General features: G+C 40.0%; 1 protein-coding gene across 1 annotated transcript; it reads left to right on the plus strand.

Annotated features, from left to right (window-relative positions):
* Positions 1-14,538: 14,538 nt before the first annotated feature.
* LOC149846355 (patellin-6-like) lies at positions 14,539-16,540 on the plus strand. Its single transcript, XM_089991055.1, has 4 exons — positions 14,539-15,282; positions 15,542-15,666; positions 15,766-15,907; positions 16,095-16,540. Exons 1-4 carry the CDS (start codon positions 14,539-14,541, stop codon positions 16,347-16,349), a joined length of 1,266 nt encoding a protein of 421 aa, XP_089847181.1. The 3' UTR covers positions 16,350-16,540.
* The last annotated feature ends 701 nt before the right edge of the window (positions 16,541-17,241 follow it).

Raw genomic sequence — 17,241 nt, forward strand, 5'->3', positions numbered from 1 at the left:
CATATATACATGTGGTTGTGTAGAGGGGGTTATCCTTGATTATCCTGGAAATGGGGGATGGTCCCAGTTATTGTGCATGAAACATCTTGGATGGAGCACACAAGATGTTGGTGTATTAAACAGGATAATCTTGGATAATCCCACTTATCTTGTAATCTTGTGCAGTGCGGTATTCTTTTTTATGGCCCATAATTTCCATGTAAAGGAAGATGGGCAAGATCCCTTTTTCTTTTTCTTTTCTTTTTTTTTTCTGAAAAGAAAAGAAAGGGCAGGAATTGCGGCCATCAAATTTCTTGTTAGACATGATTTTATGTTGACTTGCAATGACAAAGGGATTTCAAGTGAAGAATTCCACATCTCTCTCTCTCTCTCTCTCTCTCTCTCTCTCTCTCTCTCTCTCTCTCTCCACAGGCACACCACACACACACTCCAAGCAAAGGTAAGATTCAATCATTGACACTTCAAACAGCAACTTAGCTTTTGAAGACCAACAATTGCCTTCTTGCCTTCCGGGTCACCAAATAAGTACTAGTGAAAATATAGGAAGTAGAATCAAGGCAAATTCTGTCTCAAATTATTCACAGAGAATAAGCAATGAGGATAGTTTGAAAGAATAGGGTAGGCCTACTGCTTAGGCCTAGCTGAGACTGGACCCTATTACTCTTCCCTAAAACATGCCCTAACCCTATAGCACAAGCTACTTTGCATGCATGAACCATAAGTCTAAAGATGGTTATGTTGATTTTGATTTCACAATAAACTTATGAACCGGGATCAAATCTATGAAAGGGAAGATGTGTAACAGGACCTTAGGTCTTTTAAAAATACAGAAACCGTTGCTAAATATTCTACGTACCTGCTATAAGGCATGGTTTTCCAATATAAACCCCCAGTTAGGGCTGGGAAACAAACCAAGCTGCGCTCATGGCTCAGCTCATCTTAGGCTCCTAAAGAGTTCGTTCAAATTCGTAAAATAGGCTCCACAAGCTGAACACGAACAATAGGTACTTGACTAGGCTTGATTTATACGAACTTGCTAAGTAATAAAAAATACATTTTGGATACATTTTACATCATATAGTTTACGTAGAACATATGATTGAACTGCTTGGTTTACAAAAAAATAGGTTTAGTGGTAAAATCTTATTACTTCTAGCTCTAAAACAATGCATATTTTTGTAATCTTATTTTTTCTAGCTATAAAAAAATGTATTTTTCTTTTGTTTAGCAACCTGGGGTTAGGTGGACCCCTACCCATAAAAACAATATATTTTTTCTATAAACAATCCAGCTCAAATTAACTCGACTCATTAATTTAACTCAGGCTCATTATGAGCTCAAACTCGACTTGAGCCAAGCTTGATCACTTCAAACTCAGCTTGTTTGGTTCGTTTACCAGCCCTACCCCCAGTCAAAGCCTAGTGGATCTTAGCCCGTCTTCTAGTCCCTCCTTTGTTTTTCCTTTGATGATGGGGAAGCCATAATGTTGGTTTCTCCATGATTAAAGAAAAAAGCACCAATTCGTATTACAAGCTGAAAGGCATCATGTTAGCTGTAGAACAGGTCAATAATGTCCACAGCATAAAACTCCACCCCTTGCCTACAGGAGTAGTTTTCTATTTGCTAATTAGGCTTTGCGGCAAAGGAAGCATACCCTAGGTATCGAACTTCTGACCAGCTCCAACTTGAAAGTCTTCTGCCTACTCACTTAGCCAGGTGTGCAGAGCTCTTGTAAACGAAGAATTGGCGCTTACTGCCTCTTTTTCGGATTCCTGGTGTAGAACTCTTGGGCTACCCCTCCCTCTGTGTAGGTCTCTCTTCAATTTATCACTAAGGCCATGGGTGCCTACCCTGGGATTGGAATGCAGGATGTTCCAAAAGCCGGGAACGATTGTATCTTCCCCCTAGTCAGCTGAGCAGGATGGCAGATCAGGCGCAATCACATTGCACACTTTAGCGTGCCGCTGCACGATCTGCCCTCCATCCTCTGTTGGGTTTCACAGCTGACAGGCTGTATCGCAGAAATGGAGGGTGGTCAGGTGCAGCTGCATACATAAAGTGTGCAATGTGATTGCACCCGATCCACCCTCAGCTGATCAGGCCCGTTGTGGGCTAGTTCTACCCTAACTTGCAGTTGCAAGAACAACTTCCAAACTACATTACTATCATATATTGCTACGGAATCAATTCTTGGGAAGCAAGGCTCTCCCTTAACCAAGTTACCGTGCATTGGGCCTATGTGGGTCTAGTCTTGTTGGTATCCAACCTTTTTCCTTTTGTTCTCCCTTCATAAAATTTGTCAGTGGTGTTAAGTAGGATTTGATGAGTTCCAGACAGAAATTTTATTGGACCTAGCTGGGCCCACCTAGATCTGGACTTGGTTATGTTGGCCAAGACCAGATTTCACCAGTTACAGCAAATTTTTACTTGTAAAAGCTGTGAAAAGAAAAGAGGGTTTTACTTGCTTTTGTAGGACAATGTTCTTCACTGTCAGAAAAAGAGCCCCTCCACTGAGATGGCAACCTAGTAACAATTGGTGATCAACATTATAGGCAGTGGCGTAGCTAGGATTCATGTGAGGGGGGGGGGGGGGGGTGCAAACAGGGGTGTAGGAAAAAAAACTGGTTTGGTAGTCGGGGGCAGTGCCCCCAAAAAAATTTTTTTTGAGATAAAATAAAAAATGGCTACAATTATTAATAAAAATCTATTTCATATGGACAAATCAAACTATTTAGCTGGGCTAGGACTGGGCTTTTAAATTTTATTTTATTTTTTAACCCCCCCCCCCCCCCGCCAAGCTCCGCCTATGATTATAGGTGGATACCAACCAGAGGGGGGGGGGGCTCCGCATGGTTGGTTGGTAGGAGCTGTCAGTGCACGTCTCCTTGTGGTGGGATGTTGCAGGTTCAAAACCCAGTGGTACATTGAATAATAACTGGTGGGGGTCTGCCTAACCCCTGCTTGCCTTAAAAAAAAAACATTATAGGTGGCATCCACAAGGTGGAAGTTGGGTGTACTGCCCAATGGGCAGAGGGGACCTCAAGGGTTTAACCAACAGGATGCCAGCCAATGTGCGGTGGGTGATTGAGGCGTTTCCCTTGGATTATCCAAAAAGAAAAACATTACAAAGGATCAATCTGGTCTCCAACACATACATGTGTTGGCTAAGCTGCTCATGGAAAGGTGAAAACATGGCGGGCTGGAACATGGCTCGGTTCGATTTGGTTCACATAAAGTTCATTTGAGCTCGTCAAATGAGCTGAGAGGCCGAGTTACAATCAGGTCGCTTAGTCTAAGCAACGTGAGTACACAAAATGGGTGTATGTCTCTGCTCAACTCATTTAGGCTTGTTTAGATAGTTTATATAAGGCTCAAATGTATCACATATGTCAAAAAATCATAATTAGCTAGCTCAACTGGTTAGATGGATGCATGTAACAACGAGGTTACAATTTTAGTTTCTACTTTAGACTCATGTAGAAATTTTTGCTTTTTTAATATATGCCAACTCGGATGGGGTTTGTCTGGCTTGAACATGTATGAGCTCAAGCTTGACTCAGCTCGCTCGAGCTAGACAAGCCGGGTCCAAAAAAGGCCTGACAGTAAATGAGCTGAGCTCAAACGGCATGTATTCTGTTCATTCTTAGCAGCCCTGAGTGTTGGCCACAGCTACAGGGCGTTTTTCTTTATACTATTTATTTGAAAGAGCATATGAACATATTGAAAACTTCCATTGTAGATGAGGAGGGTGAAGCTAAAAAATAATTTGAAAATGCTTGTTTACTTATAGTAGGCTGGCGGTAGGCAGCTACCACTTTATCTTTATATATATATATATATATATATATATATAGAGAGAGAGAGAGAGAGAGAGAGAGAGAGAGAGAGAGAAAGAGAGAGAGAGAGAGAGAGAGAGAGAGAGAGAGAGAGAGAGAGAGATGTGTGATGTGCATCTTTCAAACTATTTATCTTTCAGATTGTCCCGGACCCATTTAGAAAATATAATTGCATATATCTTTTGTTTAATCTAAACCCATAGATGTGATCTCTATGCTTTATTTACCAGAAAACATGTACTAGTTTAAGCATTTTTTATGTTTATATGTGTTTTTAGCTCAATAACAAAAAAAATGCTATATATTAGACAAAAAAAACTTGATTAACTAAAAATCAAGAATCTTTGTTAAATTGTTTCGATCTAAAATATGGTTTTTAGTAAATAAGCAATGCAAATTTTTTTGATCTAAAGTATGGTTTTTAGTAAATAAGCAATGATAAACACATCTATAGGTTTGGATTAAGCAAAAAACTTGCACAAATATGTTTTTATAAAGAGGTCATATAGATAAATGGTCTTATCCTAGAAAATGCTTCCCACCGAGGTGGTATCCCGTGTGGTAAGAGGGGTCTTGTGTCAAGGTGAAGGCTCAGAATCGAATCCCTCTGCCACATGGGGCGGCTGTTGTTCTGGTAGGGTCTGCCTGACCCCAGCTTGCCTTTCAAAAAAAAGTCTGGGAGCCTATTTTGCTTGGAAACCTATAGTTTTTATTTCTTGTCATTTCAGAAATCTTTTATCACAAAAAGAAAAGATGTTGATTGCCAAGTTGGTGTTTTTGATATCCAAAATATCTTCTTCGAAATAACAACAGTATCCCTCGTGGGTCCACTTAAGGGTTTGCTTATGGTTTGATGAAGTAAAAGAGAAATGTTGTCCTCGGACTCAATAAAGAAGAAAGCAAAGAAAAGAAAAGATACAGCAATGCAATTCAAAATTCAAAATGAAAACTTTGCTTCTACTCCATTTAATTATGCCCACCTTCTTCTTTTTTTTAATGGCAAGCTTTAGGCATACCCTACCAGATATCTTTTAAGCCCTATGTGGCAGAGGGATTCGAACCTGGGCCTTCAACTTGGCACAGGACCCCGTTTACCACATGGGATACCACCATCTTTTACTTCCTTCAACACTAATCAATTTTGTTTTTGTTTTTTTGGTCTCCCAAGGGAAGGCCTTGTGGGTGACATCCCCTTTTCCCTTTGCTTTAATTGCCCAAGACAGAAAAGGCCATCAAAATACGAGCCCCATTTAAATCAAAACTTTGGTGCTGTGATATGACTCTTAGTTATGGTACAAGACATTTAACCTGCTTTGCTCATTTCTCGCTTTTTTTTCACACACACAAAGGCCGTTGATTTTTCAACCCTTATAAAATCTGATATATACATCAGAAAACATGATCCAAAGATCACTTTATACTGGATCACATCTGAAGGGCTAGATGTGTAAAAAAACTGAAAAATAAAATTATTATATTTTTCATTTAGAGGGTTCCTTACCGACGAGGGTAGCAAACATCACTCCATATATATATAGGTTTTAAACTGCCAAAATTTTCATTTTATTTTTATTTGATGTAATACATCTTCGCCCTCCTTGAGTGTTGTAATGGGCTTTGCCATAAGATCCCCCATGTACAAGGAGATATATGATCTCTACATTTTTTTTTTGCTATAAGAAGATTCTGTTTTCTTGTGTTCTTGCATTCTCTCTCTCTCTGCCTTCTCACTCTCTGTATGTGATTGTCCATATGCGTGCTTGTGCACATCTGCCATGCACTCAAGAGGCCAGCCTCTAGTGTTTGGGAGCATCAAGGGCCTTCGCTTTTAATCCTGCGATAAAGTGGTATTAGAGCCTTGTCAAAGTTGAAAAAAGGACTCAATAGCCAGTGTCGAGCGTTCTAATGATAGTCATTGATCATGGCTTTGAAGACGATCGAATTGCCTTGCAAGCGATGCGGCTTCTGATGGTGACATATTGGACTGCACCCACAAAGCTCCATTATAGAGCCAGATCTCAAAAAGGCTCACCAGAATCCGCAGAAATATGGCAATTGACAGGCAACGATGTGCTAACTTGTTTAGCTCCCAATATACCAATCTTCATGAGCAAGTCCAAAATATATTTATATTAATGAATCATTATCCCAAGTGGCTTCAATCCTAAGGAAAAAAATATAAAGGTCTCAGATCATTCAATGCAAATTTCTTGCCAAGCTGCGCAATAAGACTATGAATAATTGTTATCAAAGTATGAGTTACAATGATATCATTCACATAAATTAACACATATATGACAGTAGAGGCTTTATGAAACACAAATAAGGATAGATCATCCCGAGAACCATGAAAGCCCACATATGCCAAAAAATTACTAAGTTATTGAAGCCATGCATGGGGGTGCCTGCTTAAGACCATAAAGATCCTGTTAAGATGATTTGGGTTTTAAAACCTAGGAGGTTGAGCCATATAGACATCCTCAGATAAGTAACCATGGAAGAACCCATTGTGAACCTCTAATTATCGATTGTGTCAACCACATGAGACAGCTACAACCAAAATAACACGAACAGTAGGAGACTTGATAACGTGACTAAATATTTCAAAATAGTTAATACCTTCTTCCTGTTTGTAATAACACCGAACAATAGGAGACTTGATAACGTGACTAAGTACTTCAAAATAGTTAATACCTTCTTCCTGTTTGTAGCTCTTGGCAATGAGATGAGTTTTATAACGCTCAACACTACCATCACCCTTCTATTTCACTTTGAAGATCCATTTACAACCAATTAGATGTTGATCAGGGTGCAAACGAACTAAGGTCCATGTGGTTATTAAGCAAAACATTGAGTTTTGAGGCCAACGAGAATCCTTACGAGCAACTGCAAAGGAAGTAGGTTATGGGTCATATGCGAGTTTGGTAAGAAATGCCATGGGAATAGGATAAATGGGAGCATGTGACCATGGGTTGAGTTCAAGAGGTGGACGATATTACCAAGGAAGTGTCAGGAGAGGGGTTTGTCCAAGATGAACAAGAAGGTTGATATTGGAACTAGTGGTCTAGGTAGGAGCAGGAGAGGAAGCTAGAGATGCAACCAAGGACACAAGAGACGTCCCCCCAGAAGAGGGAGAGGGGATGGGGCTGGTTCATAAGCAATAGCAGGGGCAAGGGGTGAGGAAAGGAGAACTAAGGCCTGGAAAGGGGAGTGGTGCTGGATGGTAGTTGGGGCAGTACAAGAGATAAAAGGGAATCGAGTCTTATAAAAAATGACATGATAAGATATAAATAATTTTTTAGAGCAAAGATTTAAACAATAAAAACCTCAGTGCTGGCTACAATATCCAAGAAAAACACATAAGTCTGACCAGAAATCAAGTTTATCTTAGATATAAGGCTGCATGCATTGAAAACATAAACACCCAAAAAAATTAATCATGTTGGTAGTTAAACATTATAGAACAGTTCTAAAGGGTACTTGGACATAGTGGTTGATCAAGTAAACTCATGTCGCAAAGGCATATGGCCAGTATTTCTTAGGTACACAAGGGCCATAAGAGAGCCCCGTATCCACAATATGTCTGTTTTTGTTCATGGGTACGTAGACAAGAAATATGATGTTCAATACCACATGAAGACATATATTTAGACACATACCTATATTCTCTGCCCTAATCAGCATGAAATTTCTTAATTTTATGCCCCCACAATATTCTCCATATACTTTTTGAAATTTTTAAAAATAGATGAAACATCATATTTTTTAGACCATATAAATCCAGGTGTATTTTTTTAATAGGCATCCACAACATAATATCTAAAACCAAGAGTAGATGAAACTGGGGTTGGCTCTCACACATCATAATAAATCAAATCTAATGGTCTAGAAACAAAGGTACTAGAACTAAAAAAATGTAAAATTGCAGCTCTTTCCTTGTTGACAAGCCACACAAAAATCAAACTCAGTTCTACTATCATAAGCCAAATTAAACTTATTCAAAATCTGATGAACTATCCAAAATACATGATGCCCACTTCATTGCTCCATCTGTCTATAGACGTCTTTTCTCCCATGAACACTTCATTGCTGCCACCATTAGTGTTCGTATGAATCCAACATATCCTTCTATGAGTCGTGCCTTTGGCCAGAGTTCTCCCCCTAGCCTAGTCCTTAATATAGCAACAATCAAGATGGAATTCAAAGTAAACATATTATCTTTAGAAAATTTACTAATTGAGAATATTTCTCGTAATGGACAGAACATGCAACACATCATGTGAAGAAGAGCCATATAAGGAAAACAATTTAGAAGAATCAGTATGAAGGATATACAAACTAGAACCGTTTTTTATTTTCATTATATTCTAGCCTTGATATTCAGATTTTACAAAGACGTTCAAATCATTGGTGACATAGTGGGTGGCACCTGAATCAGGGTACTAACTATCATCACCAAAAGTGACTGGAGCAACATGAATTGTCTGAGACTTTGGAGCTTGGAAGAGCAGTCATATTGAGTGCACTGCCTGGCCGTATGACCCACTTTATCACACGCCTAACACACAACAGACTGCCCTTGAGTATCATGATGCTGATTTTGGTCATTCCTTTGTTGATAATTGGATAGGCCTTGAGACCGACCATAACCACGATTATTTTAATAGCCACCATGAAAGTTTCTCTGATTTTGATTGTTAAATTGATTATGCTGATTCTAGTTTTGTCTTTGAACAAAATTTGCTAATGGATTAAGGGCCTCAGCTCAGCTCTCTACATCAACCATATGAGCTTCTTCATTCAATAGTAAAGCATGTGACTCATTTATCGTGATGGGGTCTTGCCTAGTGGAGATGGAGGTCTTAAAGTCTGCATATACTCTGCTGGCAGGCCTCTAATGATTTGAAGAACTGAATCTTCATCAAGAACATGCCGAGAAGCAATAGCCAATTGATGAGCAATCATCATGGCTTTTTGAAAATATTGATTTATAGAACTACTGCCCTTCTTTAAATCTTGAAATGGTCCTTTAAGTTGCATCACGTAAGATCTCGAATGGGCTGCCTATGACTGCTTTATTGCTTGCCAAACTTCATAGGAAGAGGTTAGGCCAACGACTTGTCTATGAACAACTTTCAATAGATAAGATATGTGCCAACTTAACACCATTTGATCATGCTTCAACCAAGTGATGTAATCAGAATTGAGTTCAATTTCAGATTCAGCCTTAAACTTAGTTGGTTTAAGCTTAGAACCACCGACATCCCCCCTTAAATCATACATATTTAGCAAGGAATAAACTGAGATTCCCATAATAAATAATTATCCAAAGATATTTTGTAGAGGAAAAAATGCAAATTTGAAGCTGAAGGAACTGTAGAAGAAATATCTTCATTGGGTGTTGATTTAGGTGTCTCCATAGCTGATATAGAATGCACCCATCAAGAGTGGGCTCTCCAGCTTGTAACGGGTGTGCAAAGCTGCATCGATTTAAAGTCCATAGTCTGGATCAGTTTGGATTATGTTGCTTGCGAATGGTTCATATGTCTGGCCAACAATCGTAGACTCTAGAATTGTCTACATGTGTTGCTATGCTCTTAAGAGGCTATTTATGGAATAGTCGATTAGCTTAGAAGACGACATTGGAAAATGTCTACTATAGAAATAAAGAATGATTCAAGAAAGGTAAGGAAAATGGTAAAAGAAGATAAAAATATATAAACAATATGTGTGCTAGTTAGAGAACTAAACTCATACTAAGACCTTAGAGCTCAATACAGTTGTAATGATCGTATCTTACATTTGTAAATGAAACCTTACTGAGTTTTAGAGTCACCCCCACTTGATTACAATTGTAGGATCAAGGAGGACATGACTTGTGGACTCAGAATAGACTGTTAGTGATTTGAAGTATTGTTGAGTACTTTGTTCTACCTTTCATTTTTATTCGCAATGTGTAATTTGAACCTTTTATTTTATTACACATAGATGGTTAGCATTAATGTTGAATGAGTGGACCTGATAGTTATGTGGATGATATTATATAAAATAAATTAGCTTGGTTTCAAAGTTGTTTTGGTCATTGTTCTCTGAGAATTAACGTCTATGAACACGGGCTCAAGAGGCTCGAGCTCACTTGTGGTTTTAACAAATTCACATAGTTGTTTGGGATAAGTGGAACGGTTCAGCTGAGGATTTACCACTTTTACTTGAGCAGCTGTTTGGAATGCAGTTGAAAAGTTGAAATCTAGGAGAAAGGTGTTGGGAAGGTCATTGGAGCAGTGAAACAGGTGTAGTATTTGGTAACTACCACCTCATCCAGGTGAGAAATGAAATGTGGAATTGGAGCCATCAAAATACCCCTCCAGTTCCATTATTTCCTACAAGTGCATCCATCCCAAACAATTTAGGTGCTGGGTATTCCTCACTTTCACTCTGGCTATCTTCGATAGGTAGTTCCTAAACAGGGCCTAAGGATCTGTTTGGAAAGTGACCATTGGAAGTCACCAGACTGGTAACTGTAAAATCCCCACTTTCAAAACTGTTTGGAAGGTAGGAAAAAGGAGAAAAATAGTAACTTGCATGACATTTGCCAGTTCCAATTCCTCATTTAAGCTACCAGGGTGAGGTGGTGACTACCAAATGCTATACCAGTGTTACTTGCAATGATTCCACCGGTGACTTTCTGGTGATCTTTTCGGTTCATTTATGCGAGTAAAAAGTTGCAACCCAAACAATACGACCATTAAAGTAGTGGGGAGTCTCTAAGTAGATTCTAGATTCTAGAGACTGTTCCCAAAAAACTCTTAAGGAGTTGCTGAATCCAAGACCATTATGGAATCCATTTTTTATCCTCAAGACTTGGTTTTCAAACAGAGCCTAGAACCAGCCCCACTTAGAACTTTGGTTCTTTCTGAATCATTATGAATCGGCTAAAAAATAATTTAAAAATATTATATGTCAATCGGAATGCGACACGTGTTAAAGCCATTAAAATAATAAGAATAAATAATTTTTAGCTATTTTTTATATTTATTAAAAAATAACCCATTCAGGTCAATATCGTATCGATTTTCTGGCGACACCTAAACTCTACTTGGCCCTCCAATAGTTGGGGCCCACTTTTATCCACTCGTGATGCTGCAGAATGGAGCCTATATATGGTGCTAAATGTTGGCTCCGACCAAACCAGGCTAAGGACCAGACCTGGTCAGTGGTCACACCCGTACCTACAGCTAGGTCGACCTTGATCCTTTGGCACGATGGATCACGCCCACTCCCGCCTGCAACAGACCTCCTCTTCGTCCGTGAACCGTGCGTGACACGGATCACATGACCTCTCTCTCTCTCTACACATCCCAAGACTAAAAAGCAGCTTCACCAAATGCAGTTTAAAAAAGATATTCTATACAGATGTCTCTCTTAGATCAATCAGTAAACATATACATATAGATAGATACAGAGAAAAGAGAGATTCTTTTAAGATTAGACAATATCTTTTAGATCAATTAGTAAACAGAAGAGAGAGAGAGAGTTTTGAACGAGCTCCCAGGGTCAGTACAATCGACAGATCAACAATCCCCATAATACCAACATTTATATTTAGCCTTTACTCCTTAGCCTTAGCTTGTGTGAGTCAAGTCTTCCACCTCCCCCATACAATATTGCTCTCCTTTCCCTTTCTCAGGTTTACACCGCCACCGCCTCACATTTACGTTTGTTTAATAACTCACTTAGGCCTCAACCTGAACGGCGTGATCAATGATGAAAATAAGTCTGGCTGATCAATCTTTCTAGGTTGACCACACAAAGAGTGGCTTAAATTGTGGGAGATATTTGTCATTTCACAAAAAAAGTTTTTATGTTGATCTTCAAACGGTGTGGGTCCCACTGGTTCATGGTCCATCGTACTGGTAGGCCCACTTTCAATTATTAACCCCATAGCATTTCACCCTCTTCACACCTCTCTCTCTCTCTCTCTCTCTCTCTCTCTCTCTCTATATATATATATATATATATATATATATATATATATATATATATATATAGACCACTCCACCTCCCCAATTGACTTTAACCATATTATATTGTATATTTATATACTACTTTTTTTACTTAGCATGCATGCCTTCTGGCTAAAGTTTAGTTACTGCTTGTTACTGAAACAATAATGTGAGAAAAGTAAACAACATTCTGCATAAAGATGTTGCACAACCACAGAACCTCAACTTGGACAGTCCCATGACATGTTTTCTAGTAAAGGACAGCTTCATAAAATGACCAAATGGTGTTATTTATTCAAGAGAGTCATGTAAGAATAAGGTTGATGTAGGAAAATAGAAAAAAAACACAATAAAAACCTACACACCAGTCCAAAGTAACAGATCTCCATTGATCTTCGGGTTCTGACTTCAAGTATACGGTTTGCTTTGTGGCGCCACTTTGTGACACTCAGAGCAATCGTGCATGATCAAATAATTCCTTGGATAATTTAAAAAAATCAAAATGAGCCTTGGCACATTTTCCCCATTGCTCAAAATGAGAGTTACTGCAATATACATTATATATATACTAATTAGTTTCTAGTTTATGACCATACTTTTAATCAAATAAGCTTCCAACTTGAGATGCATTCATGCACTGGTTGTAACTCTTATGCTGCTGACTCTAGAATAATAGCTGCAGGGGTCTCAAATGGAGGAGTGATTATAGGAAAACTTATAATATTAGAGGTGGAGTGTGGACATGGCTATTATTGTACGAGGCATCACTTTTCATGACCCTTAAAATGATAATTAGACTCTCTAGTTGATAACTTTAGATTCAGAAATGAATACTCTCACTTGGTGTAGCTGCTTTTCTTTTTTGGTCTAGTGTGATTAAACTTGATCTGCATAGAGACAATCAGACACTAAGAGGGTGTTTGTTACATGCCACCTTGAGGGAACCAGGGTTCCTGAGAAAGGGGTGCCTTGAGGGAAAATGGTTTCCCAGGGGTGAGGTGCGACACCATCTTCCTTTAAAAATGGGGAAACCCACATTTAATATGGGTGCCTACACCCGTTTCCCTCTTGGATGTGCGTTTGACTTTGACTTGGAGAGAGAAAGAGGCCCATTTTCACCTGAAAATCTCATGATTTGGTGTACAACAAAAGCCTTAAATAAAAACAAAGTCTTGCCTAGTCATGCTCAAGTTCTTGATCCACCCAAGAGAGTGTCAACCCAACCTTTTTTTTTTTGATAGGCAAGCTGGGGAGAGGCAGACCCCACCAGTTATACATGGATTTAAACTTGCAACGTTCCAACACAAGGTAACGTGCACTAACAGCCCCTACCAAACAACTGGAGCTAGGGATGGCAGTGGGGCGGGGGACAAGGTCTCCATCCCCGCCCCACCTCAAGATTTTATCCTCCACCCCGGCCTCCATCCCCGGCGGGGAATGGATTTTATCCTCCATCCCTGCCTTCATCCCCGTTTCATGTCCTCCATCCCCGATTCAAACGGGGATGAGGCGGGGTGGGGCGGGGATATTGCAGGGAAAAGTGGTCGGGGCGGGGATCGTGGCGGGGACGGGGCAGGGCGGGGAAAAGTGCACATCCATCCCCGCCTCCACCCCAAGACGGGGATGGATTTTAACCTTCGTCCCCGCCTCCATCCCCGTTTCATACCCTTCATCCCCGGTCCAAACGGGGTGAGGCAGGGCGGGGCCCGCTTTCCCCCAGTCCACTGCCATCCCTAACTGGAGCCCCGTTGGTGAGTGTCAACCCAACCTTGCCATCATAAATATGACTCTTCAGTAAGTAGAACACCCCTATTTAGGAAGTAGGTTAACCCCCAAGGCTAAGGCTTGTCTAGTAGGAGCAGCTATTGCACGTCACCTTGTGTTGGGACATTGCAAGTTCAAATCCCAATGGTATCGATGCCTAACTCCAGCTTGCCTTTCAAAAAAAAAAAAATCAACCCCCAAGGCTTGAATACAGCAAGCAACTGAACAAGACTGATCTTCAATCCCCACCATGAGCTTTTTTTTTTTGACAAAAATTAACCCCTTTTTAAATCTTATGACACAAGTTCTGATCAAATCTGATCCTATAGATGATCAAATATGATTTTTTAAATCATAAAATTTTGTATTTTGTTAACCGTTGATTTTTGAACCTACCAAAAATCTTGCACACGAGTCGGATTTCAGCAATTTAAATGTTGATCTTTACTAAATGAATGAGGTTGGTGACATCCGTGGAGTCTGATTTGATCAGAAGAACTTGCGTCATTGAAATCTAAATGAAGGGTAGATAGGGAGGGATGAAAATGATTTGCCCCCAACCTGAACTCAAGCAAGTGGCATCTCATGGGGAAGGCCAAGAACAACTATGGCCAATTTCTCGCTTTTAATACCATTGACTACCAAACACGGAATTCAAATGACTCGCCGATTCTTCCGACCCTCCCCACTCACAATATAATAAATAAAGAAATTTAATAAACAAAACAATACTTCCTCAAAGTTGAATTCTGAAGCACCACCAACAACCCATAAAACCAATAAATTTGCACACCCTTCTCACTCCTCTCTCTCTCTCTCTCCCTTTAGTTGCAGTCCTCCATGCCCATATAATCATTTCACATTCTCTGCATTCCTCTCAGAAAGAATCTCTCTCTGCCAAGAAAAGTAGAAGAGGAAGTGAAAGAGGTGGATCAATGGACGTGCAATCCCCAGCACCAACACCAACACCATCACATACAGAGGAGGCACCAACCAAGAAGGGTCTGAGGACCCTCATGGAGGCCACCCTCCGGTCTTCCTCCTCCTTCAAGGAGGACTCCTACTTCAGTTCCAGCCTCAAAGACTCTGAGAAGAAGGCCCTAGAGGAGTTCAAATCCAAGCTCCACCAGACATCAGACCGCTTCTCCAACGGCGGCCCTGACTCAAAGGCTCCCCACCTCTCAATGTGGGGAGTTCCCCTTCTTGGTGGGGACGAGAGGGCGGACGTTATCCTCCTCAAGTTCCTTAGAGCAAGGGATTTCAGGGTGCAGGAGGCCATGACCATGCTGGAGAGGTGCTTGGATTGGAGGAAGGAGTTCAAGGCAGATGGCATTGTGGATGAGGACTTGGGCTTCAAGTTGCTTGAAGGGGTGGTGGCCTACATGCACTCTTATGATAGGGAGGGTCACCCTGTTTGTTACAATGCTTATGGGGTGTTCAAGGACAGGGAGATGTATGAGAAGATATTTGGGGATGAGGAGAAGCTCAAGAGGTTCTTGAGGTGGAGGGTGCAGGTCTTGGAGAGGGGCATTGGCCTCCTGCATTTCAAGCCCGGTGGTGTGAACTCCATGATTCAGATCACCGATTTGAAGAACATGCCAAAGAGGGAGCTCAGGGTTGCTTCCAGCCATATCCTTTCTTTGTTCCAGGACAACTATCCGGAGATGGTTGCCAGGAAGGTATGTTAGCATCTAGGGTCTTCTTCTTCTTCTGCTCTCCCTCTCTCTCTCTCTCTCTCTGTATATATATATATATATATATATATATATATATATATATATATATATATATATATATATATATATATATATTATGTTGGTTTCATTTTTCCTGTTTTGGGCTTCCTTTTGATGCAGATTTGTCAATGTTCCCCTCTCTCTCTCTCTCTTAAATTCTCATGGTTTCCTTTTCTTTATCTTGGTTTTCTTGGATATGCAGATTTTTATCAATGTGCCGTGGTATTTTAGCATGATTTACTCCATGTTTAGTCCTTTCTTGACTCAACGTACAAAGAGTAAGTTTGTCATTGCAAGGGAGAACAATGTTACCGAAACGCTCTACAAGTACTCTCTCTTTCTCTGCTATATTGGTGAAGTTTTAAAAGAAATTGATCGGTATAATCTTGTTCTTGCAAAACCTTGAAATGGATATCTGGAATTTAGGTTTATTCGGCCAGAAAATGTGCCGGTTCAGTATGGAGGGCTGAGCAGGCCTGAAGACGTGCAGGCTGGCCCAGCTAAACCAGCGTCAGAGTTCTCCATTAAGGGTGGAGAGAAGGTTCATCTGGAAATTGAAGGCATAGAAGTATGCTTTAGTTTCCACAATATCTAAGTCTTCCTTTTCTTTAATGTTTTACTGTTTAGTTTTCTTGATATATTCAAAATGGGTCTTTTCCTTTAAATTTATCTGGCTTCTTGTAACAGTATTACTTTTATTCTTTGGAGAGGAAATTGATTTGTTGGTTTGAATTTGTTTGTAATTTTACCAAAAGGGTGGAGCGACCATTGTTTGGGATTTGGTGGTGGGTGGTTGGGAGTTGGAATATGGTGCTGAGTTCGTGCCGACCGTAGAGGGGAGCTACACGATTGCTGTGGAGAAGAGCAGGAGTATGGTCGCAGGTGATGCACTCATTCATAACTCCTTCACTGCTAAGGAGCACGGGAAGCTGGTGCTCTCCATTGATAACACCTTTTCTAGGAGGAAAAAGGTCGCTGCCTACAGGTACCTAGTGAGGAAGTCGGCCTGAATCCCTATTTGATGAGAGAGGCCATCAATATTCTCAAATAACTACTGTGCCGTCTTTTTTGGTTATTTGGTTTTGTATGAGGATGCTATTATTATTGTGTTTCCTTCTTATTGTGTAATTAACATATCAAGAAATAGTTTGCCAGAGTGAGTGGTGTTTCACTCTCTTGTTTCGGTAGGTTTAGCCACCAATATTTGATGTAACCGAGTTAATGTGTTTAACATGGTTTATTGCTGTATTAGTAGATTTAATTGTATCTAACATACCACAAGTCATAAGATGTCCGCCCACAAGGGCTCCACTAATCTCTGGTAGGGGCGAGTTGTGAATGCCACCAAGTTGATGGGCTGTTACAAGTTCTAAACCCACGGATGATGCATCTTTCTGCAAGGTTTAAGTTGGGACCTCAAGGGTTTTACCAACTGGAGGCCAGTCAATGTGCATCCTTGCTGTGTATATTTTCTGGGCAAGCTCATGAGTGAGTCAGGTGGTTTTGCCCTGTTACTCCAAAAAGATGATGAAAAATCGACTGCTTGCAATTTATAAAAATAAGGATGGTTTAGAAAAAATTACTCAAACCATTATGTCTAAGTCAACTTTAGCACGTGAAATAATAAATAAAATATGATAAATGTAAATCGTGTACAATTACAGCACATGGTATGGAGGTTTAACAATGCTACAAGACACGCAGATACGCATATATTGGATAGTAAATATGGTAGAAATAAAAGGGTTGTGGGGGAAGCAAGATTACTTTTCACAAAAATGGTGATGATGATGATGTTTTTTTGTTTTTATATTGCTTGTAATATTGTCTCTGTTTCTGGGGTGTGCGTGAAGATAAACAGAGAGCTCTGTTTTCATGTTTTTCTGTCTTTTTTTCTCTTCG

Source organism: Nuphar pumila, chromosome 2 (genome assembly GCF_984573655.1).
Source record: "Nuphar pumila chromosome 2, dmNupPumi1.hap1.1, whole genome shotgun sequence".
NCBI lineage: Eukaryota > Viridiplantae > Streptophyta > Magnoliopsida > Nymphaeales > Nymphaeaceae > Nuphar > Nuphar pumila.

Bases quoted from the DNA above. Each gene is read 5' to 3' on its own strand.
- LOC149846355 (XM_089991055.1), top strand. From the start codon at position 14,539: ATGGACGTGCAATCCCCAGCACCAACACCAACACCATCACATACAGAG. The intron at 15,667-15,765 runs GTACTCTCTCTT...TCTGGAATTTAG, and splicing joins GTTACCGAAACGCTCTACAA to GTTTATTCGGCCAGAAAATG. The intron at 15,908-16,094 runs GTATGCTTTAGT...TTTTACCAAAAG, and splicing joins TGGAAATTGAAGGCATAGAA to GGTGGAGCGACCATTGTTTG.